Source organism: Onychomys torridus, chromosome 19 (assembly GCF_903995425.1).
Source record: "Onychomys torridus chromosome 19, mOncTor1.1, whole genome shotgun sequence".
Taxonomy (NCBI): Eukaryota; Metazoa; Chordata; class Mammalia; order Rodentia; family Cricetidae; genus Onychomys; species Onychomys torridus.
The window spans coordinates 11,931,987-11,951,604 of record NC_050461.1 but is presented as its reverse complement, the minus strand read 5'-3'; the positions used below and the strand labels follow the sequence as shown (position 1 = coordinate 11,951,604).

The 19,618-nt window shown below is 41.7% G+C and overlaps 1 protein-coding gene across 1 annotated transcript; it reads left to right on the top strand.

The window, feature by feature from the left end:
- The first annotated feature begins 75 nt into the window (after window positions 1-75).
- Window positions 76-18,212, top strand: Tube1 (tubulin epsilon 1). The gene is made up of 12 exons (XM_036169313.1): window positions 76-173; window positions 272-345; window positions 966-1,018; window positions 3,874-3,931; window positions 7,895-8,010; window positions 9,571-9,692; window positions 11,965-12,152; window positions 12,339-12,514; window positions 13,443-13,583; window positions 16,112-16,252; window positions 16,355-16,529; window positions 18,017-18,212. Exons 1-12 carry the CDS (start codon window positions 149-151, stop codon window positions 18,173-18,175), a joined length of 1,428 nt encoding a protein of 475 aa, XP_036025206.1. The 5' UTR covers window positions 76-148; the 3' UTR covers window positions 18,176-18,212.
- Window positions 18,213-19,618: the final 1,406 nt, after the last annotated feature.

Genomic DNA, 19,618 nt, shown 5'->3' with positions numbered 1-19,618 from the left:
GGCGTCTTGGAGAAACCGGGGCTTAACGACGGTGGCTACACTTGCGGCAGCGACGTGCCTTACGGCCGCCCCTCGTAGCGCGTCTTCGGGCTCGAATCGAGGGCGGGAGTGCGGGCGGGAGTGTCCCCGGGCCCGCGCGCGGGGCGGCATGACCCAGTCGGTGGTCGTCCAGGGTGAGCTACCCCCTCCCCGTCCCCCGGGTCGCCGCCGAGCCCCGTCACCCGGTTACCTTCCTAATGTCCTTCTCTGTCTTCCCCGCCGCCGGCCGCAGTCGGGCAGTGCGGAAACCAGATCGGCTGCTGCTTCTGGGACCTGGCGCTGAGGGAGCACGCCGCGGTCAACCAGGTACCCCGCTCGCCCTGAGCCCCCGGCCTGCACCCGGGCCTGCCAGCAGGGCAGGAAGGGTTCCCTGGAGGGTTTGAGTCTCCATACGGGGCCCTGGCTGGTCTCGAACTCGCAGCCGTCCTTCTGCCTTTGCTTCCCTAGAGGTGCCGCGACCACCTGAGCGTTTTTTGTCTTTTGTCTGTACCGTAAGTTGCGTAGGATTTCTTTCTAAACTCAACGTTGCTGTAAGTGACAGGCAGAAGGCACTGGCCAAAGAGTTTGGTCTTTGGTTCCCCTCATTCTCAGCCGCCTTCCTTTTTTTTAAAGTTGTTTTTGAAAGGCAGTAAGTGCTGTAGAAAGCGATATAAAATAGATAACACATCAAACGATCGAGAATCCCAAGAAATTCTCACTTGGTGTACCAGCTGTATAATGCTATGTGGCATACGTTTTTTAGTCGCTCTCTCAAATTTAGCCAGGAGTTCTGTAGGTATTTCACTCTTTACACGCAATTGGAAGGACCGACTTAGGTTTCTCTTTCTACGAGCCGCATCTTAGCCTTTTCATCCTTGTAGAATTACTAACATTGAAAGGACTTTGAAGACAATAAACTTAAATGCTGTGATTTGCTTTGTTTCTAGAAAGGAATTTATGACGATGCACTAAGCAGCTTCTTCAGGAATGTGGATACCAGGTAAGAGGACGAGAGTCGGTCTCAGCATTGTGATTCCTGTCCTGTCCTGTCAGCAGAGTGGAAGGATTCCTTAGGGAGCAGTTCCCAGCTGTGATTTTTGTCTGCCTTTCTGATTGAAAGCCTATTCTCCTGTCACATTTTCTTATCTGCCAAACAGCAGGCTTCCTTGACAGGCTTCAGTTAGGAACAACAAAAAAGAACCTTTAAAGAGACCTCTCCTCCCCACCCCCGTATTGATTTTGAAATTAACTTTCAATCAGAGAAGCCTGAAGTTTTCACTGAGGGTACCATGTAGCGTGTGCCGAGTAATGGCCAATGTACGGAAGATTATTTTGCTGATTACTTGACCTTAGAACAGTGACCTTTTCATAGGGGTCAAATGTCAAATATCCTGCATATCAGATATGTACATTGTGATTCACAACAGTAGCAAAATCACAGATATGAAGTACCTATGAAAATAATTTTATGGTTGGGGGGCCCACAACATGAGGAACTATATTAAAGAGTCACAGTCTTAGGACAGTTGACAGCTACTGTCTTAGAATATGCTGACAAGAAAGAAGACAGATGTGGAAACTGCTCACACCATGTAATTTTGTTTCATATGAGATCTATGTGTTATAATTCTTTTACCTGAAAGAGTAATTTGACATTTGAGATATTCGCATGGGCCTTTCATGTTAAATTGTTAAGTTTGCTCATTTTCAAAAGGCTTTATAAAACCAACTGCGGTGGGCTCGCATTGGCAACTCTAGTAATATTGGGCTTTGTTCCAATTTGGTGGAAATTTAGTTTGAATTTGTGGGCTAGGTGGTGGAGCTGTTATCTTCCCAGGAAACCTGTGTGGTCTGTTTTGTTGGTGAATCCCAGAGCCTCGTGTTTAGGCTCACACTTGTTCCCACTGCTCTCCAGTATGGTCAGATGAGTCAAATTCACAGAAATAGGAGGTTCAGAAGTGGGAAGTCATTGTTAGTGGTGAACAGTCTGAACTCTGGCCAGATTGGCCTTTTGCATTGTCAGCACATTTTCGGGAAGGACGCTCCCGAAGCTACATACTAATCACAAGGCTATTTGGAGACACGGTGTCGGATTAGGTGATTCCATAGTGGCAGGAAGAGCCGTCATTATAGGGAGATGGCTGTCATTTAGACCAGTTCACTGATTTGAGGCCCACAGTCTCCCCTCCCTCGGATGCTTGTACTCCAGTTTGTCTGTGTAATATTCCTTACACATGCTTCCCTTGCTGGTTCCACTTCCACACCCTCTTTAGCCTCATCTTTGATTATTGCAACGTTGAATGGTACTAGGTAGGAGACCATGAGAGGGGACTAAGAGATGGGCAGAGATCATATGTCACATGAAAACAGGAAGGAAGCTTTGGAGACCAGAGGGCATAGAATTGGGAGAGAAACAAATATATATATATATTTGAAAAATAACATAATGAACCCAAATTCTTTGCAAGTTAATAAATAAATTTATTTCATAGTTGACACTTAAGATTGAGTTTTCTTAAGAAGGTTGTCATGTGATTCTCTGAAAGCTTTCAGATTTCCTCAGTCTGGAGTGTGGAGAGGAGGGAAAGGCATGGGTGCCTCGCTCGTTCTTCCCTTTGTGCTGTCAGTACAGCCTCTGGTCCCCAGGTTTAGTACCCAAAACTCCTTGTGAAAACTCCTACCACTCCTTTGTGGGCACCTGCCTGCCAGTCCTTTTTAACCGCGCGGTAGAAATATGCCGATGGTAGAGGGTGCACGAACAACCAGATGGTAAGTCCTTGGACACTGGTCAGAGCGTAAGTTGCAGGTCCTCATCTGCCTTCAGGGATAAGAGGCACATAAACGAATGGGGATGGCTGAATTAAACAAAATTCTGTTTAGCAAAACAGGCCGGAAATCGGAGTTGGCCTGGGTATTACGGTTCGTTTACTGCTGGCCTGTGGTAACTGTTTGCTCAGCTCCTCATCTTGTCTCTGTCTTGTGAACTATATTGACCCGCACACTATGCTTACTCATACTCGCCATAGTAGCTGAAACCGGCAGGCTGCCGCTAACTTGAGAGAGACAATTAGGAAGCTGTTTTTAGCTCCATTTTAGAATCTTTTTTGTCAGGTTTTAGGTGGAAATTATTGCCCCACGTTGGGCGCCATTTGTAGTTAGAGTTTTCCTGCCTGGCCCAGTCAGGACAAATCTCTCTTACCCGCCAGTCCCACAGTCACTCAGACCCAACCAAGAAAGCACACAGAAACTTACATTGTTTAGAAACTGTATGGCCGTGGCAGGCTACTTGTCATCTACTTCTTCTATCTTAAATTAACCCATTTCTGTTAGTCTATACTTTGCCACATGGCTTGTGGCTTACCAGTGTCTTTACATGTTGCTTCTCCTGGCGGCGGCTGGCGGTGTCTCCCCCCAACCTTCTACTTCCCAGAATTCTCTTCTCTCTTGTCCCGCCTATACTTCCTGCCTGGCCACTGGCCAATCAGAACTTTATTTACACAGAGCAATATCCACAGCACTCATAGGTTGTAGTATTTTCACCAAAATTCTAGAAATGGCCTGAGTGGTGTGTAATGCTTATATCAGTTTATTTGTTTGGCTACAGCAGAAAACCTAATTAACAGTAGCTTAAACAAGAAAGATACTCACTTATCTCACAAAACTGGAAATGCCTCAAGAGCAGCCACGGAGACTGGCTCAGCAGGTCAGGGTGCCTGCTGCCAGGCTGGGCACTTGAGTTTTGATTCCTCTGGACCAGTGTGATAGGAGGACAGTGTGCTGCCTCGTGTAAATGCAAGTGAGTGCTCCCAGCCCTGGAAAATCTCGTGACCCTTTCTCAATCCCTTTGTGTTTCAGAGTGGTTGGTGATGGCGGCAGCATTTCCAAAGGAAGAATATCTTCTTTAAAAGCACGAGTAAGATACATATTCTGAGATTCTTTCTTTGTAATATGGCCAATTTTGAGTTCATTGTTTCTCTGCAAGTTTGTTTTTCCCTGCTGGTTGTTGGCTAGTAGTCTTTGACTATAAGAAAAAGAAAGGTTAGCCAGGAGGTGGTGGTGCACGCCTTTAATCCCAGCACTCAGGAGGCAGAGGCAAGCCAATCTCTGTGAGTTCGAGGCCAGCCTGATATACAGAATGAGTTCTAGGACAGCCAGGGCTACAAAGATAAACCCTGTCTCAAAAAACAAAACAACAACAAAACCACACAAAGAAAAAGAAAGGCAGTGTAAGTGGTGTGTAAGGAACAGAGGTGCTGTGGTCAGACATGGTGTTTGAGGCTGAGAGACCGTCGAGCAGCAAGGTGGCACCTGAAGAATCTCTTCTGTGATCTCTGATATCCCTGGGAAGCAGAACTGAAGGGAGAGATCATGTGCATGCAAGTTAGCACAGTTGATGGACGCAGTGAACAGTGGAAAAAGCCAGGCACCAAGTTATGCCTGACACATAACACAACCAGTTCCTGAGGAGGAAATGAAAGTGCTTTCTCAGTGACAGTCAGACTACGGAATATGCTCCCTTATCCTTGCCAGGATGCCTTCCTTACCTTCCACCTACTCGCCAATACAGTGGGAAGAAGAGCTGAGTGATGTGGGCAGAAAGCTGGCATCCCAAACTTTAGAGACATCTCCTAGACTACTAATTATTTGTAGTGTCTTAGGCTAACAGGCACACAGAATGTTGTGAATCCTGTATTCCGGTTACTGTCATGTAGCTCTGGAAATGAATACAGAGTTCTGTATTCCTGGACAGTTTTGACTGCAGACTTGGGATGCCTAAGCAAAGAATCAAAAATACTCTGAACATCTAATTAAGTCTCAAAGGAAGAAGAAACCAGGGGCTTGATGTGTCTAAGGAAAGCTCAGAAGAGCTACATAAGTTACTAGGACAGGGATGATTCTGTCAGATCTCCCTTCAGCTGTGGCCCAAATTACAGCAAATGTGCCACATACTGTTTCCCTTGCCAGCCAGCAAGGCCATCGGGTGGTGTGGCTTACTCAGCTGTAAACTTCCATGTTCATATCAAGTCTGGCTTGGAACAAGACCAATATAATTTTTATTATCATCTTATACAATTTGTAATCCTACATATAATTTGTGTGTTCAGTCAAGATTCTCTTGTTGCATTCAGTGTCTGCATTTAAGGTAAAAATTGCATATTGCTCAACATATCCTTGAAAATCCCTAAAATTAATCAATACACACCCATGTATAGTCTGGTTTATGTTAAAAAATAACTGGAGCATGCTTGTAAAACCTAGTTGTTGGGACTGGAGAGATGGCCGGCGTCAGCAATGCTTGCTGTCCTTGCAGAAGACAAGAGCACAGCACTAGGTCTAGCAGCTGCCCCCAGCTCCAGCCTCAGGGGGACTCCAACACCCCTGGCCTCCTAGGACACCCACAGTCATGTATATACTCACACATACACACACATAATCATGAAAACATCTTTGTATAACAGCTCTCGCTTCCCTGGAATTCACTCTGTAGCCCTGGCTGGCCTTGAACTCACAGAGATCCACCTGCCTCTGCCTGCTGAGTGCTAGGATTAAAGGTGTGTGCTACTACCACCCAGCAATAGTAAATCCTAAAAAAACAAAAAAGAAAAGAAAAGAAAATGTTACATGGGGCTGAAGAGATGGCTTCAAGGTTAAAAGCACTGTGCTCTTCCAAAGGATCCAGAATTTTATTACTAAGGATCTACATAGCAGCTCTGTTACAGGGGATTCAATGCCCTGTTCTGGCTTCCACAGGAACTAGGCATGAACATGATACACAAAACACTCAGACACAAAAGTAAAAATAATAAATTAAAAAAAAATACTTACAGTACTCTGCCTCAGTCTCCTGAATGGTGAGATTATAGCCATGTGTCACCATGCCCAACATCTTTGAAAAAAAATTTTAGATAGTTACAGTCTTTAGAACATATGCCGTTATATGTCCTTTGTGTATCTTTGTCTTTGGGTTCCTAGCGCTGTGATAAAACACCATGACCAGAAGTAATATGGGGAGGAAAGGGTTTGTTTCACTTTCGTGTTCACATCATGGTTCATCATCAAAGAAAGTCAGGGCAGGAACTCAAGGTAGGAACCCAGACACAGAAGCTGCTCACTGGCTTGCTTCTCCTGACCTGCTCAGCCTGCTTTCTTCTCTCCAGGACCACCTGCCCAGAGGTGGCACCACCCACAGTGTAGCAGGCCTTCCCAGTCTATGAAGACATTTCTCAATTATGACTGATTCCCTCTTCTCGTATGTGTCTGTGTTTGTGTCAGGTTGACAGAACAACCAGTACAATCTTAAAATAAGCATAATTATACAAAGTCACAGAATTTATATGTGTGTAAATATAACTCCATTGTAGTTAGCACTCTGTAAATACCAAACTTGCATAGTGTTTGGTGGTTAAGAGTCTGCCTCTGGGCAATCTAGGTTTGGGTCTCAGCTCTACCATTTACCAGTACTTACACCAATTATCAGACTTTTCTAGATGTCAGTTTCCTTATGTGTGAAATGAAAATGGCGGTGCTGTGCACAGCATTGTGTGGTTAGGCCAGTAAAGTGTTTAAAAAATGGCATGGACTAGGCTGGAGCAAAAGGAATTGCTGTTCCAGACCATGAATTTTAAATAACTAGGCCCAAACACATAGGGACCATTAGAATCAACACATTATTGCCAATGAAGTAAGTTTGTTTTTCCTCTATTGTAAAATCATGCTTTGAGGTTTGACAAACTCTTGGAGCATCTTCCCTGCATAAAGGTACCAGATACTTGAAGCAGAAGATGGTTGACACAGACGGTGGATAAGGCAAAATTTAATAGACCACTTCATTCAGCGTTTGAAGCATTGGTTGTGACATGTGGTTAGGATTTATTGTTGACAAGAATTGGACTGTTTCTGTTGACTGATGGCAGCTTCAGGCGTTGCAATTCAGTGTATCCCATCAATTTGCTGAGCTATAGTAGTTTCTGTGGGATTCAGAAAGATGTTGTGGATCAGACCACCAGCAGACCAACTAGTGATTGTGACTCTGTGTGTGTGTGAGTGTGTAAATTTGGCTTTGGAAAGTTTTGAGACTTCTCAGTCCACCCCAAGCTAGAATGGTTTGTTGTTGCTGCCTAGGGTAAGAGAGGACAGTAGTTCAAAACAATTTGTTTTCATTTTGAGCAGCTCATGAGGTGCACAGTATGCAAGCTTATTTACATTCCAGCTTGTTTTCAGTGCTGAGTGGCCATTGCATGGTCCACATTAAATCTTTGGAAAGTAAAGGAGAAAACCAGGAGGAGGAGCCTACAGTCCTATTGGCAGACCGTTCCTGCTCACATTTGCTGTACCTTCTTTCTCTTATATTCTGACTGTTCAGTGTAGGTGTCTCCCCGGTCAGTATAGTCAGAGTTAATCAATTTGACTGTGTTACTTGAAGGAAGGCCTTGTCCTCACTAACATCTGTCCAGTGCCTTGGCTTTAGAAGTTAACTCACTTGAACTGGACATTTCTAGGCTATAATTGTTCCACGTTCATTCCTAGTGAGCAAATGCATTAATACATCCTAATTTATTGAAATTTTTTTTCTGGTCAGGACTTCCTTCTAGATTTCTAAAGACCCTGTTAGAAATCCTTCAGTTGAGAGGACTATTGGGTTCCTTTGTCCCTTAATAGCCCCTTTTGGAATAGAATTAAGAGTTTAGAATCCACTTTTTAATTCCATCTTATTGAGTTGTATAAAATTATCTTTTTAATTCTAACAGTAGAGTACATAAAGAAAAATTTTAATTAGCCTTAAATTGTGAAAAAGAACAATATAGCTTACAGCTCATGAATTCTTGAATTTATAAATTACTAGAGAAAAGATGCTAAATTTAGCTTCTCTTTCCAGGCTGTTTTGATTGACATGGAAGAAGGAGTAGTGAATGAAATTCTCCAAGGACCCCTGAGAGATGTGTTTGATAGCAAGCAGCTCATCACAGATATTTCTGGCTCAGGAAATAATTGGTGAGAACATACTGAATACCATTTGAAGAAGTTGAGTATGCACTGCCTTATCCTAATAGGTTCTGCTAAAACGAAAGCAAAGTGCAGTTGCCACACACAAGCATCAGCCTTTCTGCTCACCTTTTAATAATTAATTAATTGATGATGATGTCTTATGATGGTTGATTCTTCAATTTCTTCTGTTTGTCTAGTCAGTAGACTTAACAGAAAGATCTAAGTCAAACCAGGATCCTCCTATCCAAGCTGGCACAGGCTGTCTTAAATCTGTAGTCTCTTTAATGGGGAAAAACACCCCCAACAGTTAAAAGAATTCACACTGATTTGTTGTTGTTGTTCTTGCTTAAAAGTTAAGTCTCTTCACATTGTTCAGATGTATAGTTTTATAAAAAACATGAATTTGAATTCCATGTGTCAGGAGACCAGGGACAGCCAAAACTTTCCAATTGCTGACCACCCGCCTAGCCTTTCTCTGGTTGCACTGAACTTGTTATGTAATGTTTGCATTATACTAAGCTGCATGTAATGAGGAATGTAAGCCCCTCCTGGAGGACCTCTAACTGCCAGCTTCCACCCACAGAATACTCTAACTGCCCTAACTGCTGGACCCTGCCCCACCTTGCAGAACAAAAAGCCCGATCTCTGGACATGAAATCCCACCAATCTCCACGCCGGAAAGTTCCACCCCCTTCCCAAGAAGCTCTGTATAAGCCCTCTATCCTGTTCAGTTTGCTGCTCTTTTTAACTGCAGAGGCAGCCACCCTCCTGGGTTCTCCCTCCCAATAAATCTCTTGTGTGAGGTTTGTGTGCAATGTGGCTTTGTGGTATTCCTTGACTTCCAGCTGCCAGGATACCTTTCCATCCAAGCTGCAATGATTACAGGGAGATCATTTTTATTTTGTGTTGTATCATAGTGATACTCCAAGATTTGATTAGTGAAGACAACTTAGACTCTTCACTATCATTTTCAACCATTTGCCATTTCACCTGTTAATGTGATGTGACCAGTTTTTCCTATTTTACACTAGATTGTATAATCCAGGAAATATAGTAGCAAGGAATGACAGTGTGTCAAGGTCCTGGAAGTGATCCTGTTTGCAAAACCTTTAATCACAAATTGAAGGCAAAGCTGTTGACAGCTTGATAGAAAATCCAAGCTAAGAGAATTCTAAGTTGGAGTTTGCTCATGTTTACAAATTAGTTTGAAATGTTTCATTTCGTTATCTGTTGACCTCAATCTGCTTTTTAATATGTAAATTCACTGCAGTTCAGAGTTTGGTTAAATAAAAATTTTTTAAAATTATAACTGAATTCTTATTTTTTTATAATTTATCTGGAGAAAAATTAAAATTAGAAAACAATAGTTAATGCTCATTGCTTGCTTATAAGGGTATTTAAGAATTATTGGTGTATAATCTATAATAAATAGGATTTATTACATGGAAGAATAGGTTTCTTAGTACCATTTAAACTGTTTTCCTTCAATCCTTATTTAGAGCAGAAATAGTAAAATCGTGAAGTGTTAAATCAAGGATGTTCTGTAATCTGTGTCTTGTTTTCCAGGGCTGTGGGTCACAGAGTGTTTGGAAGTCTTTACCGGGAACAGGTGCTGGAGAAGCTCCGGAAGTCAGCCGAGCACTGTGACTGCCTGCAGTGCTTCTTCCTCGTGCACTCCATGGGGGGAGGTGAGCCCCGGGCCTTCCTCAAGTCACGTGCCGTGGGGAGTCAGTCTGCAGGCACAAGTCTTGTTTTCAGACCTGATGCCTGCTGAACTGAGCTAGCCAGCTTGTCCAGCCTCTTCACTCGAGACACCGTGCCGACCACAGGGTTTCTGCTCAAGGACCATGCACGCAGAACAACCTCACGATGTCTCATGCTTGTGTTGGGCCGCATTCATGGCTAGCCCAGGGTACAAATGACCCTTGATGTAGGTGGGATGTGCCGATACAGTATTTGTATGCTGCAGCATTTGTACATTTCAGCTTTTCATCTTAAAAGTTTGTGAAGCTGGGGCTGAGATAGCTTAGTGGGTAAAATAAAATACAAACATAAGGACCTGAGTTTGAGCCTCAGAACCCACATAAAAAAGCTGGGTGTGTTGGCACGTGCTTATAATTCCAGAACTAGGGAGCAAGAGACCGATGGGCCCCTGGGACTCGCGGGACGACCATCTTCAGGCCAGTGGGTATTGGTGAAATTATTAAGGCCACTCTATGTAGTTAAAAGGGAGGTTTATTTTGTGGGGTAACTTACAAATGAAGGGATAGGTAGGTTGTAGGGTCTGGCAAAGGTATGGCGCAGTCCAGCAGTGTTCTCTGGAGAACTCTGCTCGGTCTACCTCCAGCGTCCAGGGTCCCAGAAAACCAAGAGAGACCTCTCCTCTCAATCCTGGGTCTTCAGCTTCCTCCCTCAGCCCCGCCTTGTGGGCGTGACCATTACCAAAGCCTCAATGGGGCTTGGAACTTACAGGCCAAGGCTGGGATGGCTACCCCCTACAAGTGGGAGACTCTGTCTCAAGCAAAACTGTGGATGGCACTTGAATAGTGCCTGACATTGTCGTTTGGCCTCCATATTCACACACATATGCAGTGCATGAGCAGACACAAAAAGGCATGTGCACACATAAAAAAATTGTGAGACTCGCTATTAATCCTTTTTTTTTTTAATTTTGAATTTTTTCTTTCACTGTTAGATTCTCTCGTAATATTTCAGCCACATTCCAGTAGGAATGCACTTTTGAGAAATGATTGTTCCTTTATCCCAAGTAGAGTTGAGCTTTTCTGACATATTCTTACATGGCTCGCCATTATGAGTATACTAGTTAATACTCTATTAATGACCTTTAAACCTTCCCATGCCTCCCTCAAATAAGAAAACTGAAGAGTAAAAGAAATGATTTCAGTCAGTTCCTTAAAAATCATTCATTTCATGGTACTTAATTGCTGAGCTTGAAGCAGATGAGTCTAATTTGGAATGGAAATATTTTGCTCTCCTGTTCATAAAACAGAAACAAGATAATGTGGTAATTTTAAAATGGTAATAGTAACAAAGTTTGGAAGAAAAAGTTAACATACTTTTCTTCCTAAAACTGACATTAAGATTCTACTTTCTGGGGCTTGCAAGATGACATTATCATATACAAAGTTCCCAGTGAAGAACCGGGTAATAGAGTTACAGAAACAAATGAATAAAGGTTTCATGTCTTAGATTAGTGGGTTTATGTTTGCTGCACCTGATGGACATACCTGGGAGCGTTGGCTCCACATTTTTACCACAATAAATCATATAACATAGCATATGTACACGTTGTAAAACATGATTCAGAATATCACTTATCTGTACTACATTTGACACATTGCTGCTTTCTCCTGTTTCAACTTAAAAACACTCCTGCCAACTTCATTACTAGTTTCATAGAACTAAGTTATAGGATCCACTTTAAGTCCTTAAAATTTTTCTGAATTTGTATGAATGTGACTTTAAATGTCAAAGTTATTAATGAGCTCTCCAGAGTTTCTGCTTTTAAGTAAGTCAATGATGACATGTGTGGAAACGTTGTCAACAAAGTGGACATATCTTATTGGGTGTTTGAAGTTGCTTAATCACTTGATAGTTTCCTGTATCATTGAGACAATACGCATCTTGAGACCAAAGCTGTCAAAATAGGTTTGGTTTGGCTTTTAAGTTGCTTACTATAAGGAATACTGGATGCTGTCTTAGTTGAATTTTCCATATTCAGTTTATTTGTTATCTAATGACTTAAATTAAAAAAAGGTTAGAGAAAGCCACCCCAGACTTGTGCTCAGAGCCTGAGATGGAATTCTCAACTTGAATCCTGACAGCCTTGCCTGTGCTCTCTGAGTTGAAAATTATGCCTACAACTAAAACATCCTGGGCTCATCATAATTATACTTTGAACCATTTGTGTTGTTTTCTTCTTAAAATTTTAATTCTCAGGAACAGGCTCTGGACTTGGCACGTTTCTGTTAAAGGTGCTTGAAGATGAGTTCCCAGAAGTGTACAGATTTGTGACAGCGGTTTTTCCTTCCAGCGAGGACGATGTCATCACCTCACCTTACAACAGCATGCTGGCCATGAAGGAACTGAATGAGCACGCAGACTGTGTGCTTCCCATTGACAACCAAGTAAGAAATGGTACTGGACTTGACGGACATATGCTGTAGACATTTGATCCTGTGTTGTGTGCCTTCGTGTTCAGTATTCTCCATCTAAGAAAAAGAATAAGTTTGAATTGTTTTTCTTTTCTTGCCTAGTAAATGTCATCTAAGTCATTCACTAATAGTTTCTTACTCAATATTTTTTTTCTCAAGTCTTTATTTGACATCATTAGCAAAATTGATCTTGTGGTAAATTCTGGAAAGTTGGGTACAGCTGTGAAGCCTAAGAGTCTAGTTACTTCAAATATGGGGGCTGTTAAAAAGCGCCACACGAAGCCTTTTGATGCAATGAACAACATTGTGGCCAATCTGCTCCTCAGCCTGACAAGGTAACCCTCCCAGGACGCTGGCAAAGTCACTGTGCCTTTGTGATGTTTACACTCAGGTGTTTTATTCCTTTGTTTGATTTGGGGACACTGTCAAATCCAGCCCTTGAACGTGTTGAAACAAGCACTGAACCACTGAGCCACAGACTCAGCAGTTACATTTAGTCAGTTGTTCTAAGTTGTAGGAGCTTCTTTGATTGCTTTTGTCCAGATTTGTCTGACACTTTTTTATTAGTTCTTTGAGAATTTCTTACAACATAATTTGGTCATGATTAACCTCCTAGCCCCTCCTCCCCAACTTTGTCTGTTTTTTGTTCCTATCAAGGACAGTTTGTACTGCCCAAATACTCATTTTGTGTTGGATTTTCATGTGCTGGAGTGATAAGCCAGCATTTTTCCACGTATGTTACTTGGAACACTGGTGGGAGTTCCATGATAAGCAGTCTCATGGTAGACGTGCTGCCACTGCTGTGAACCAGCTCATCTATACACCTTTGTCATCAGATCCAAAACCTTCCCATGACGTGGGTCTCAAATTTCTCAAGCATTTAGGATTGTGATTATGATTTTATAACTATGAATGTATTACCGAGACCCTTAATAAATTTAACAAAATTTCTACAATAAGTAATTGACCTATATGTGTTTAACTTGGTATAAAGACTGTTTTAAGAAGATACTTTTACATGTATAATAAACAAGTATAATAAATGTTGCTTGCACATTAGAAATCTAGAAATAAGACTTGCTAGGCATTGTTGTATTTTAATTAGCCTTTTACATGACTATTCATGATAGTAAATTTCAGTGATTCCGAAAAAAAGGCTCCATTCTGCTCTGATCATTATAACTAAGAATCTGAGAAAATAACCTGCTGAATTACTGTTTTTAAAGGAAAATGTTTCTCATTGTTCTAATGTTGACCTTTTAGCTCTGCGAGATTTGAGGGATCCCTTAATATGGACTTGAATGAGATCAGCATGAACTTGGTTCCTTTCCCTCAACTTCATTATCTTGTCTCAAGCCTTACACCTCTGTACACACTGGCAGATGTTAACATTCCCCCTCGAAGGTAAGGCAGAACTGGGTTCCATTTTCCTGAGAACTTGAAGTGAAATTTCAGTGAAAAGTTTGTATTAACTCAGGTTATTCATATTTTATTGGTAAGAATCATATAAAATGTTGTTAGTGACAGCCATTTTTTAATTACGCAAATATTTATTTATAAGTAAATTATTTTAAGATGTCAGTATTAAACTGAAACTAAACCTGGTAACTAATATTTGGACTTTTGAAAATGAATAGAATCTGGCAGACTTGAATCCTGATTCTTTTGCTAGCTGTAGAATCTTGGGCAAATGTCTTAAATTCTTCATCTTACTGTTTGTGGAGTAGCTGAAAGTATATGTTTTAGTGTTCTTACCACAGCCTAGCACCATAGAAGGCTTTTATATGGTAGCTAATGCACATCATTTTCAGACCACCTTAAAGATGCCCTGAGGGCCAGACATGGAAACACTTACCTTTAATCCAAGATCTCAGGAGGCAGGGACAGGCAGATCTCTATGTTTGAGGCCATGCCTGGTCTACATAGTGAGCTCCTGTCTCAAGGGGAAAAAAAAAATGTTTTTAGGTTAGGCATAGTGGTACACATCTGTAATACCAGCACTTGGGGGCCAGAGGAAGGAGGTTCATGGATTCCAGGCCAGTCTGGAATATATAGTGAGACTGTCTCAAAAATAAAAAACAAAAAAACTGGCTGGGGTGTCGCTCAGCTGGCAGAATGCTGCCTAGCATTCATGAAGCCCTGGCAACCCCAGAACCCACATGATGGCTCACAAGTACCTGTAACCCCAGGTCCAGGGGTTCTGATGCCTTCTTCTGGTCTCCAGGATCACCAAGCATGCATGTGGTGGTACACACACACACACACACACACACACACACACACACACACACACACACTGGTTAAACACGTACACATAAAAAAATAAAATTAAATTAACTATTTTATTTAAAATGATACTTTTAGCTTATACAGCGATGATGAGCTTGAAAAGCTCACACTGGCATTCACTGTTGAAAGAAAAAGGTTCTTACAAACTCAAGTGGGGAGATTGTAAATGAGAGAGGAGAAATTAAAGACACTTTTTGTTACTATTACATTTTAAATTTTGTATTTTGTGTGTGATATGGTGTGTTTGAAGAGCAGGGAACACCTTGTGGGATTCAGTTCTTTCCACCATGGGTCCCAGGAATTGAACCCAGGTTGCCAGGCTTAATAGCAAGCACCTTAATCTGCTAGGCCATCTTGTGAGCCCAAAGGGTTTTATCATTGTTATTTTAAGTTTTTTTTTTTTTAATTAAGTGTATGTTGTAGGTGTGTATGTGAGTGTCAGAACAGGTGCCTGCAGAGGCTAGAGGCAACAGATCCCCCTGAAAGTGTACTTACTGTAAGTTGTTCTATGTGGGTGCTGGGAATTGAACTCAGGCCCTCTGCAGAATAACCATGGGACCATCTCTCTAGCCCTCAAAAATTATTTTTTATAGTTAAAGTTTTGGTAAGGTAACAGTTCTATACTTCAGGAATATTACAAGTGATGTTAGTAAACTTTATTTAAGCAACTAGCAAATGGCCAGTTGTGCCAGCCAGTAGCTAGGACTCTTGTCTGCCAGGGATCCTACAAATGATCTCAGTAGGGAAGCAGGGTGTTGTGCATTGATCATAATCACTGATTGTTCACTGGATCATCAGTACTTACCAAGTTTAAGAAGAGTGAGCATTTTCATTGTGGACACACCAATTGGAAATTGGTAGGAAACTTTTTCCCCCCATTTTTTGAGACAGGGTTTCTCTTTGTGTCCCTGGCTATCCTGGAACTTGCTCTGTAGACCAGGCTGGCCTCAAACTCAGAGATCCACCTACCTCTGACTCCTGAGTGCTGGGTTAAAGCGTGCACCACCACACCCAACAGTAGTAAACTATTATGTAGTGGGATTTTTATATTTAAAGTTAATCTTGTATTTCTAGGTACATCATAATGAAAAAGGAACGTTTGACTTGTCCTCTAACTTAAATAAAATAAAATAAAATAAAAAGTTAGTGAAATATTCTGTAATCTTCTTGGTATGTTTTGATAAGAATAATATTTGTATCAACTTTTTTTTTTTCCGTTTTTCGAGACAGGGTTTCTCTGTGTAGCTTTGCGCCTTTCCTGGAACTCACTTGGTAGCCTAGGCTGGCCTTGAACTCACAGAGATCCACCTGGCTCTGCCTCCCAAGCGCTGGGGTTAAAGGCATATGCCACCACCGCCCGGCCAACATTTTAATTTTAATCATGACAGTTTGTGGTGGCTGATTTTCATTAAAGTATTTTAGTAAAAATCCACAAGGACTTTTTAAGATGCTACACTACCTTGTCATGGTGTCCTTTTCTGTCATCAAGGATTTAGTGGGTTTTTTGTTTGTTTTGGTTTTCTATATCTGCTCTCCTATAGATAATCCAAAGGCTGCCATCATACTGCTGTATGTTTTCATTTTATAATTATGTTTAGAAGAAAGATTTACTATGTGTAAACAGTGGCGCTTTCCTGTTGTAGGTTGGACCAGATGTTTTCAGATGCCTTTAGTAAAGATCACCAACTCATTCAAGCAGACCCCAGACATAGCCTCTACCTCGCCTGTGCCCTCATCGTTAGAGGAAACGTACAGATTTCAGATCTTCGCAGAAATATTGAAAGGTTTGCTTCTGCTGGTGTCCTTGTTTTGCTGATGTGGACTGAGCTGCTGTAATGTGGCATTTTTAGTACCTTAGTTCTTACCTTAGGGTTTTTGTGTCTCAGATTAAAACCTGCTCTGCAATTTGTCTCCTGGAATCAAGAAGGCTGGAAGACTAGCCTGTGTTCAGTACCACCCGTGGGCCACTCCCACTCATTATTAGCTTTAGCAAACAACACGTGTGTGAAGCCTACTTTCATGGAACTGAGAGAAAGGTTCATGAGGCTCTACAAGAAAAAGGTAACTGCGCTTACTTTGGCCAAGAGGTACTGGAAGTCAGGGCTAAAGTTGTCCAGCATATTTGTTATTCAAGTTGTAACCAAAGAGAAGTTCACCTGTGCTACTTTAAATCTAAATGAGAAATTCCATGAATTCAAAGGATTTAGGCAGTACACTAATTGTGTTTAAGAGAAATTGTTAATTCTTCGCCAATTTCACAAATGTGTTTAATGTATTCTGATTATATTCTTCCCACACTGTCCCCCTCAACTCCCTTTGTACCGCTTCTTCCCAACTAGTCCCCCAGTTTCATTGCTTTTCCTAGTGACTCACTGAATTATTGCGGTGGCTTGCATGAGCAGAGTGTGGAGTTTCACTGGTGCATGGCAATTTACCAGTGGCTGCATCACTGAACAAGAGTGACTCACCCTTCCCCAGCAAAGATTAACTCCCAGTAGCTCTGCATTAGGGGTGGGGCCTCATGAGCCCCTCCCCAATCCATGTTACCCTGTTGGCAGGCGTGATCTTATGCAGATCTTGTGCAGGTAACCACAGCTACCGTGAGTTCATGAGCACAGTGGCCATGCCATGTCCAGAACTTGAGCTCACATCACTCTTCCCATATTCTGGCTCTTACAGTCTTTCTACACTATCTTCTACAGTGTGCCCTGAGCCTCGGTGAGGCCAAGGCTTGGGGGGAGGGATTCTCTAGATGTCCCCTTTAAAGCTAAATTCTCAATAGTCAATTCTCTACATTTTGACTAGTTAGTCTCTGCACTGTCCACTAGAAGGAAAAAAAGCCTTTGTGACCAACATTGAGAGCAGCACTATTCTATGAATAGAAATACAAATGGACACTTTTACAACATGTCCATTTAGCAGAACAATGGCAAAAGATTGTCCCTTACATCCTAGGACCTCCTGAGTAGTGGGCTTTGGCCTGGGTTACAGCTCCAATGGAGGGAGCCTCAGATCCAATGAGAAATTGGTTGGTTACCCCCAGATCAGTCATGCCACTCTTGTGCATGTGGACACATCTTTAGGCACAATATTTATTTGACGTAAGTTCCTGCTCCCAGTTTAGAGCTTAATGCTCTGTATGTGTGGGGTTTTTAATTAATCTTTCTCGCTTTTTCCTACATACATAGGACCTACTTGATCATATTTCCCCATTATCTTCTCTTACTCCCCTCTAGCTGAACCCCATCCTTCTGTCTTCTTCCTACCTTCATGTCTTTGTGTGTGTGTGTGTGTGTGTGTGTGTTCCCCCACTGTAATTAGTTAGGGTCCTTGAATGAGTGTGGGTGGGGCTTGTACTTAAGCAAGGCTACTTACAAGTGGGTTAACCACTGAGGACTGCCTCACCCCTTCCCCAGCAACCCTTAAGTGCATGTAGCTCCCAAGGAAGAATGGGTGAGTGACCTATAACTTTAACAATATTTGCTTTATGGGGTAGCTGTATGTTGTAGAGTTCCTGAGATGGTAACGTTGCAATTTTTCCATTGCAGGCTCACCTGCATCACTATCTGCACGTTGACGGGATGGAGGAAGGTGCTTTTGCAGATGCTCTGTCCTCTCTGTCAGCACTCATACAGGAGTATAATGAACTGGATGCCACAAAGGGCATGCCTGTGCAGGATGTGCCTAGGCTGAGTGTGGCATTGTGAAAGAAGCAGCTAAAAATGCATTGTTACTTTGTTCTGATTCACACTGGTGTTTGTCCCTTCTCTTTCAGCATTTTCTGTGATTCAGAAAGCCCAATTTGTTTTTCACAGTATCAGGAAGCATTTTCTCTAAAACAATGGTTTCTGTTTTATTATAATTTTTTTATACCAGTGTGTGGGATCACTCCTAGCAATTTGTTGAAATTAAGATAGAGCCTGGCAGGGTGGTACACACACATAATCCCAGTGTGTCTGACATGCAGGAAGACTGCGTGTTCAGGGCCAGCCTGGGCTACACCAGAGCCGCTGTAGAGTGAGAGAGTGGTTCCCTTTGCTTTACTCAGGCTTCCTCTGCAGTCCTTTGCACACTGTGGACACCTCAGCAAAGACTGCACATCTTCTTACATTCATGCTTTACGTTCTCATACTCGGTTTAAGTGCTGGAAAAGGAGGTCTAGGAATGGAAGAACACAGTGTATGTGATGTCTGGACTTTTGGGGGTAGTGTTTATTAAAACTGATAAGATTGCTTTGCTCTTTGAGTAATAATATGTTTGTATTCAAGAGAATCACAACTTAGACATCCAGTCACTTTTAAAATGAAAAATTGAAAGGCAAATGTTTATCACATCACCATTTGCACACTGAGCAGAACATGCTAGGCTTGCTGTCGTCATCTGAATTTGGTAGTAAATGGTCTTTATCTATGGAAACTATTCAAGTCTCCATAATCTTTGGAATCTTTAATGCTGTTTTTAGTTACAATTTATATTTCTGATCCATTGGTTGGTTTAATCCTTCAAGGAAACAATTTTGGGGGAAAAAATTTCAAGAAAAAAATAATCTATTGTATCTTTTGTTTATTAATATTTTTTGTTTCTTTTGCTAAATAAGTGTTCTAATTTTGGTTTTATATTGGTAATTTAGTTTTTTATAGTATTTGGTATAAAAATTGCAATATTACAGTTATTAACAGTAGTCACAGACATTCCATTTTCTCCTTCCTAGAAGAATCTTAACTGATATTCAAAATGTGGCAATGAAGACTATAGATACTTTTACAGGATCGTCATTAAGAATCTAGCCGGGCAGGGTGGCATGCACCTTTAATCCCAGCACGTGGGAGGCAGAGCCAGGTGGATCTCTGTGAGTTTGAGGCCAGCCTGGTCTACAGAGTGAGATCCAGGACAGGCACCAAGACTACACAGAGAAACCCTGTCTTGGAAAACCAAAAAAAAAAAAATCTTGCTTTCCCTCTAATTATCATGTGATGGGATCTGATAGATTGCATTGCTAAGTACAGGATAAAATTTAAATTATGTCTTTCTATATCTATAGAAAATATTTTCTTATAAATTGGGTTTTTTTTCCTCATTATAATGTGAAATCCTTATATGGTATCATCTATGTGTATATTACATAATTATAGGGATACACTCAAGAAATG

Bases quoted from the DNA above. Each gene is read 5' to 3' on its own strand.
- Tube1 (XM_036169313.1), top strand. From the start codon at position 149: ATGACCCAGTCGGTGGTCGTCCAGG. The intron at 3,932-7,894 runs GTAAGATACATA...TTCTCTTTCCAG, and splicing joins TATCTTCTTTAAAAGCACGA to GCTGTTTTGATTGACATGGA. The intron at 13,584-16,111 runs GTAAGGCAGAAC...TTCCTGTTGTAG, and splicing joins GTTAACATTCCCCCTCGAAG to GTTGGACCAGATGTTTTCAG.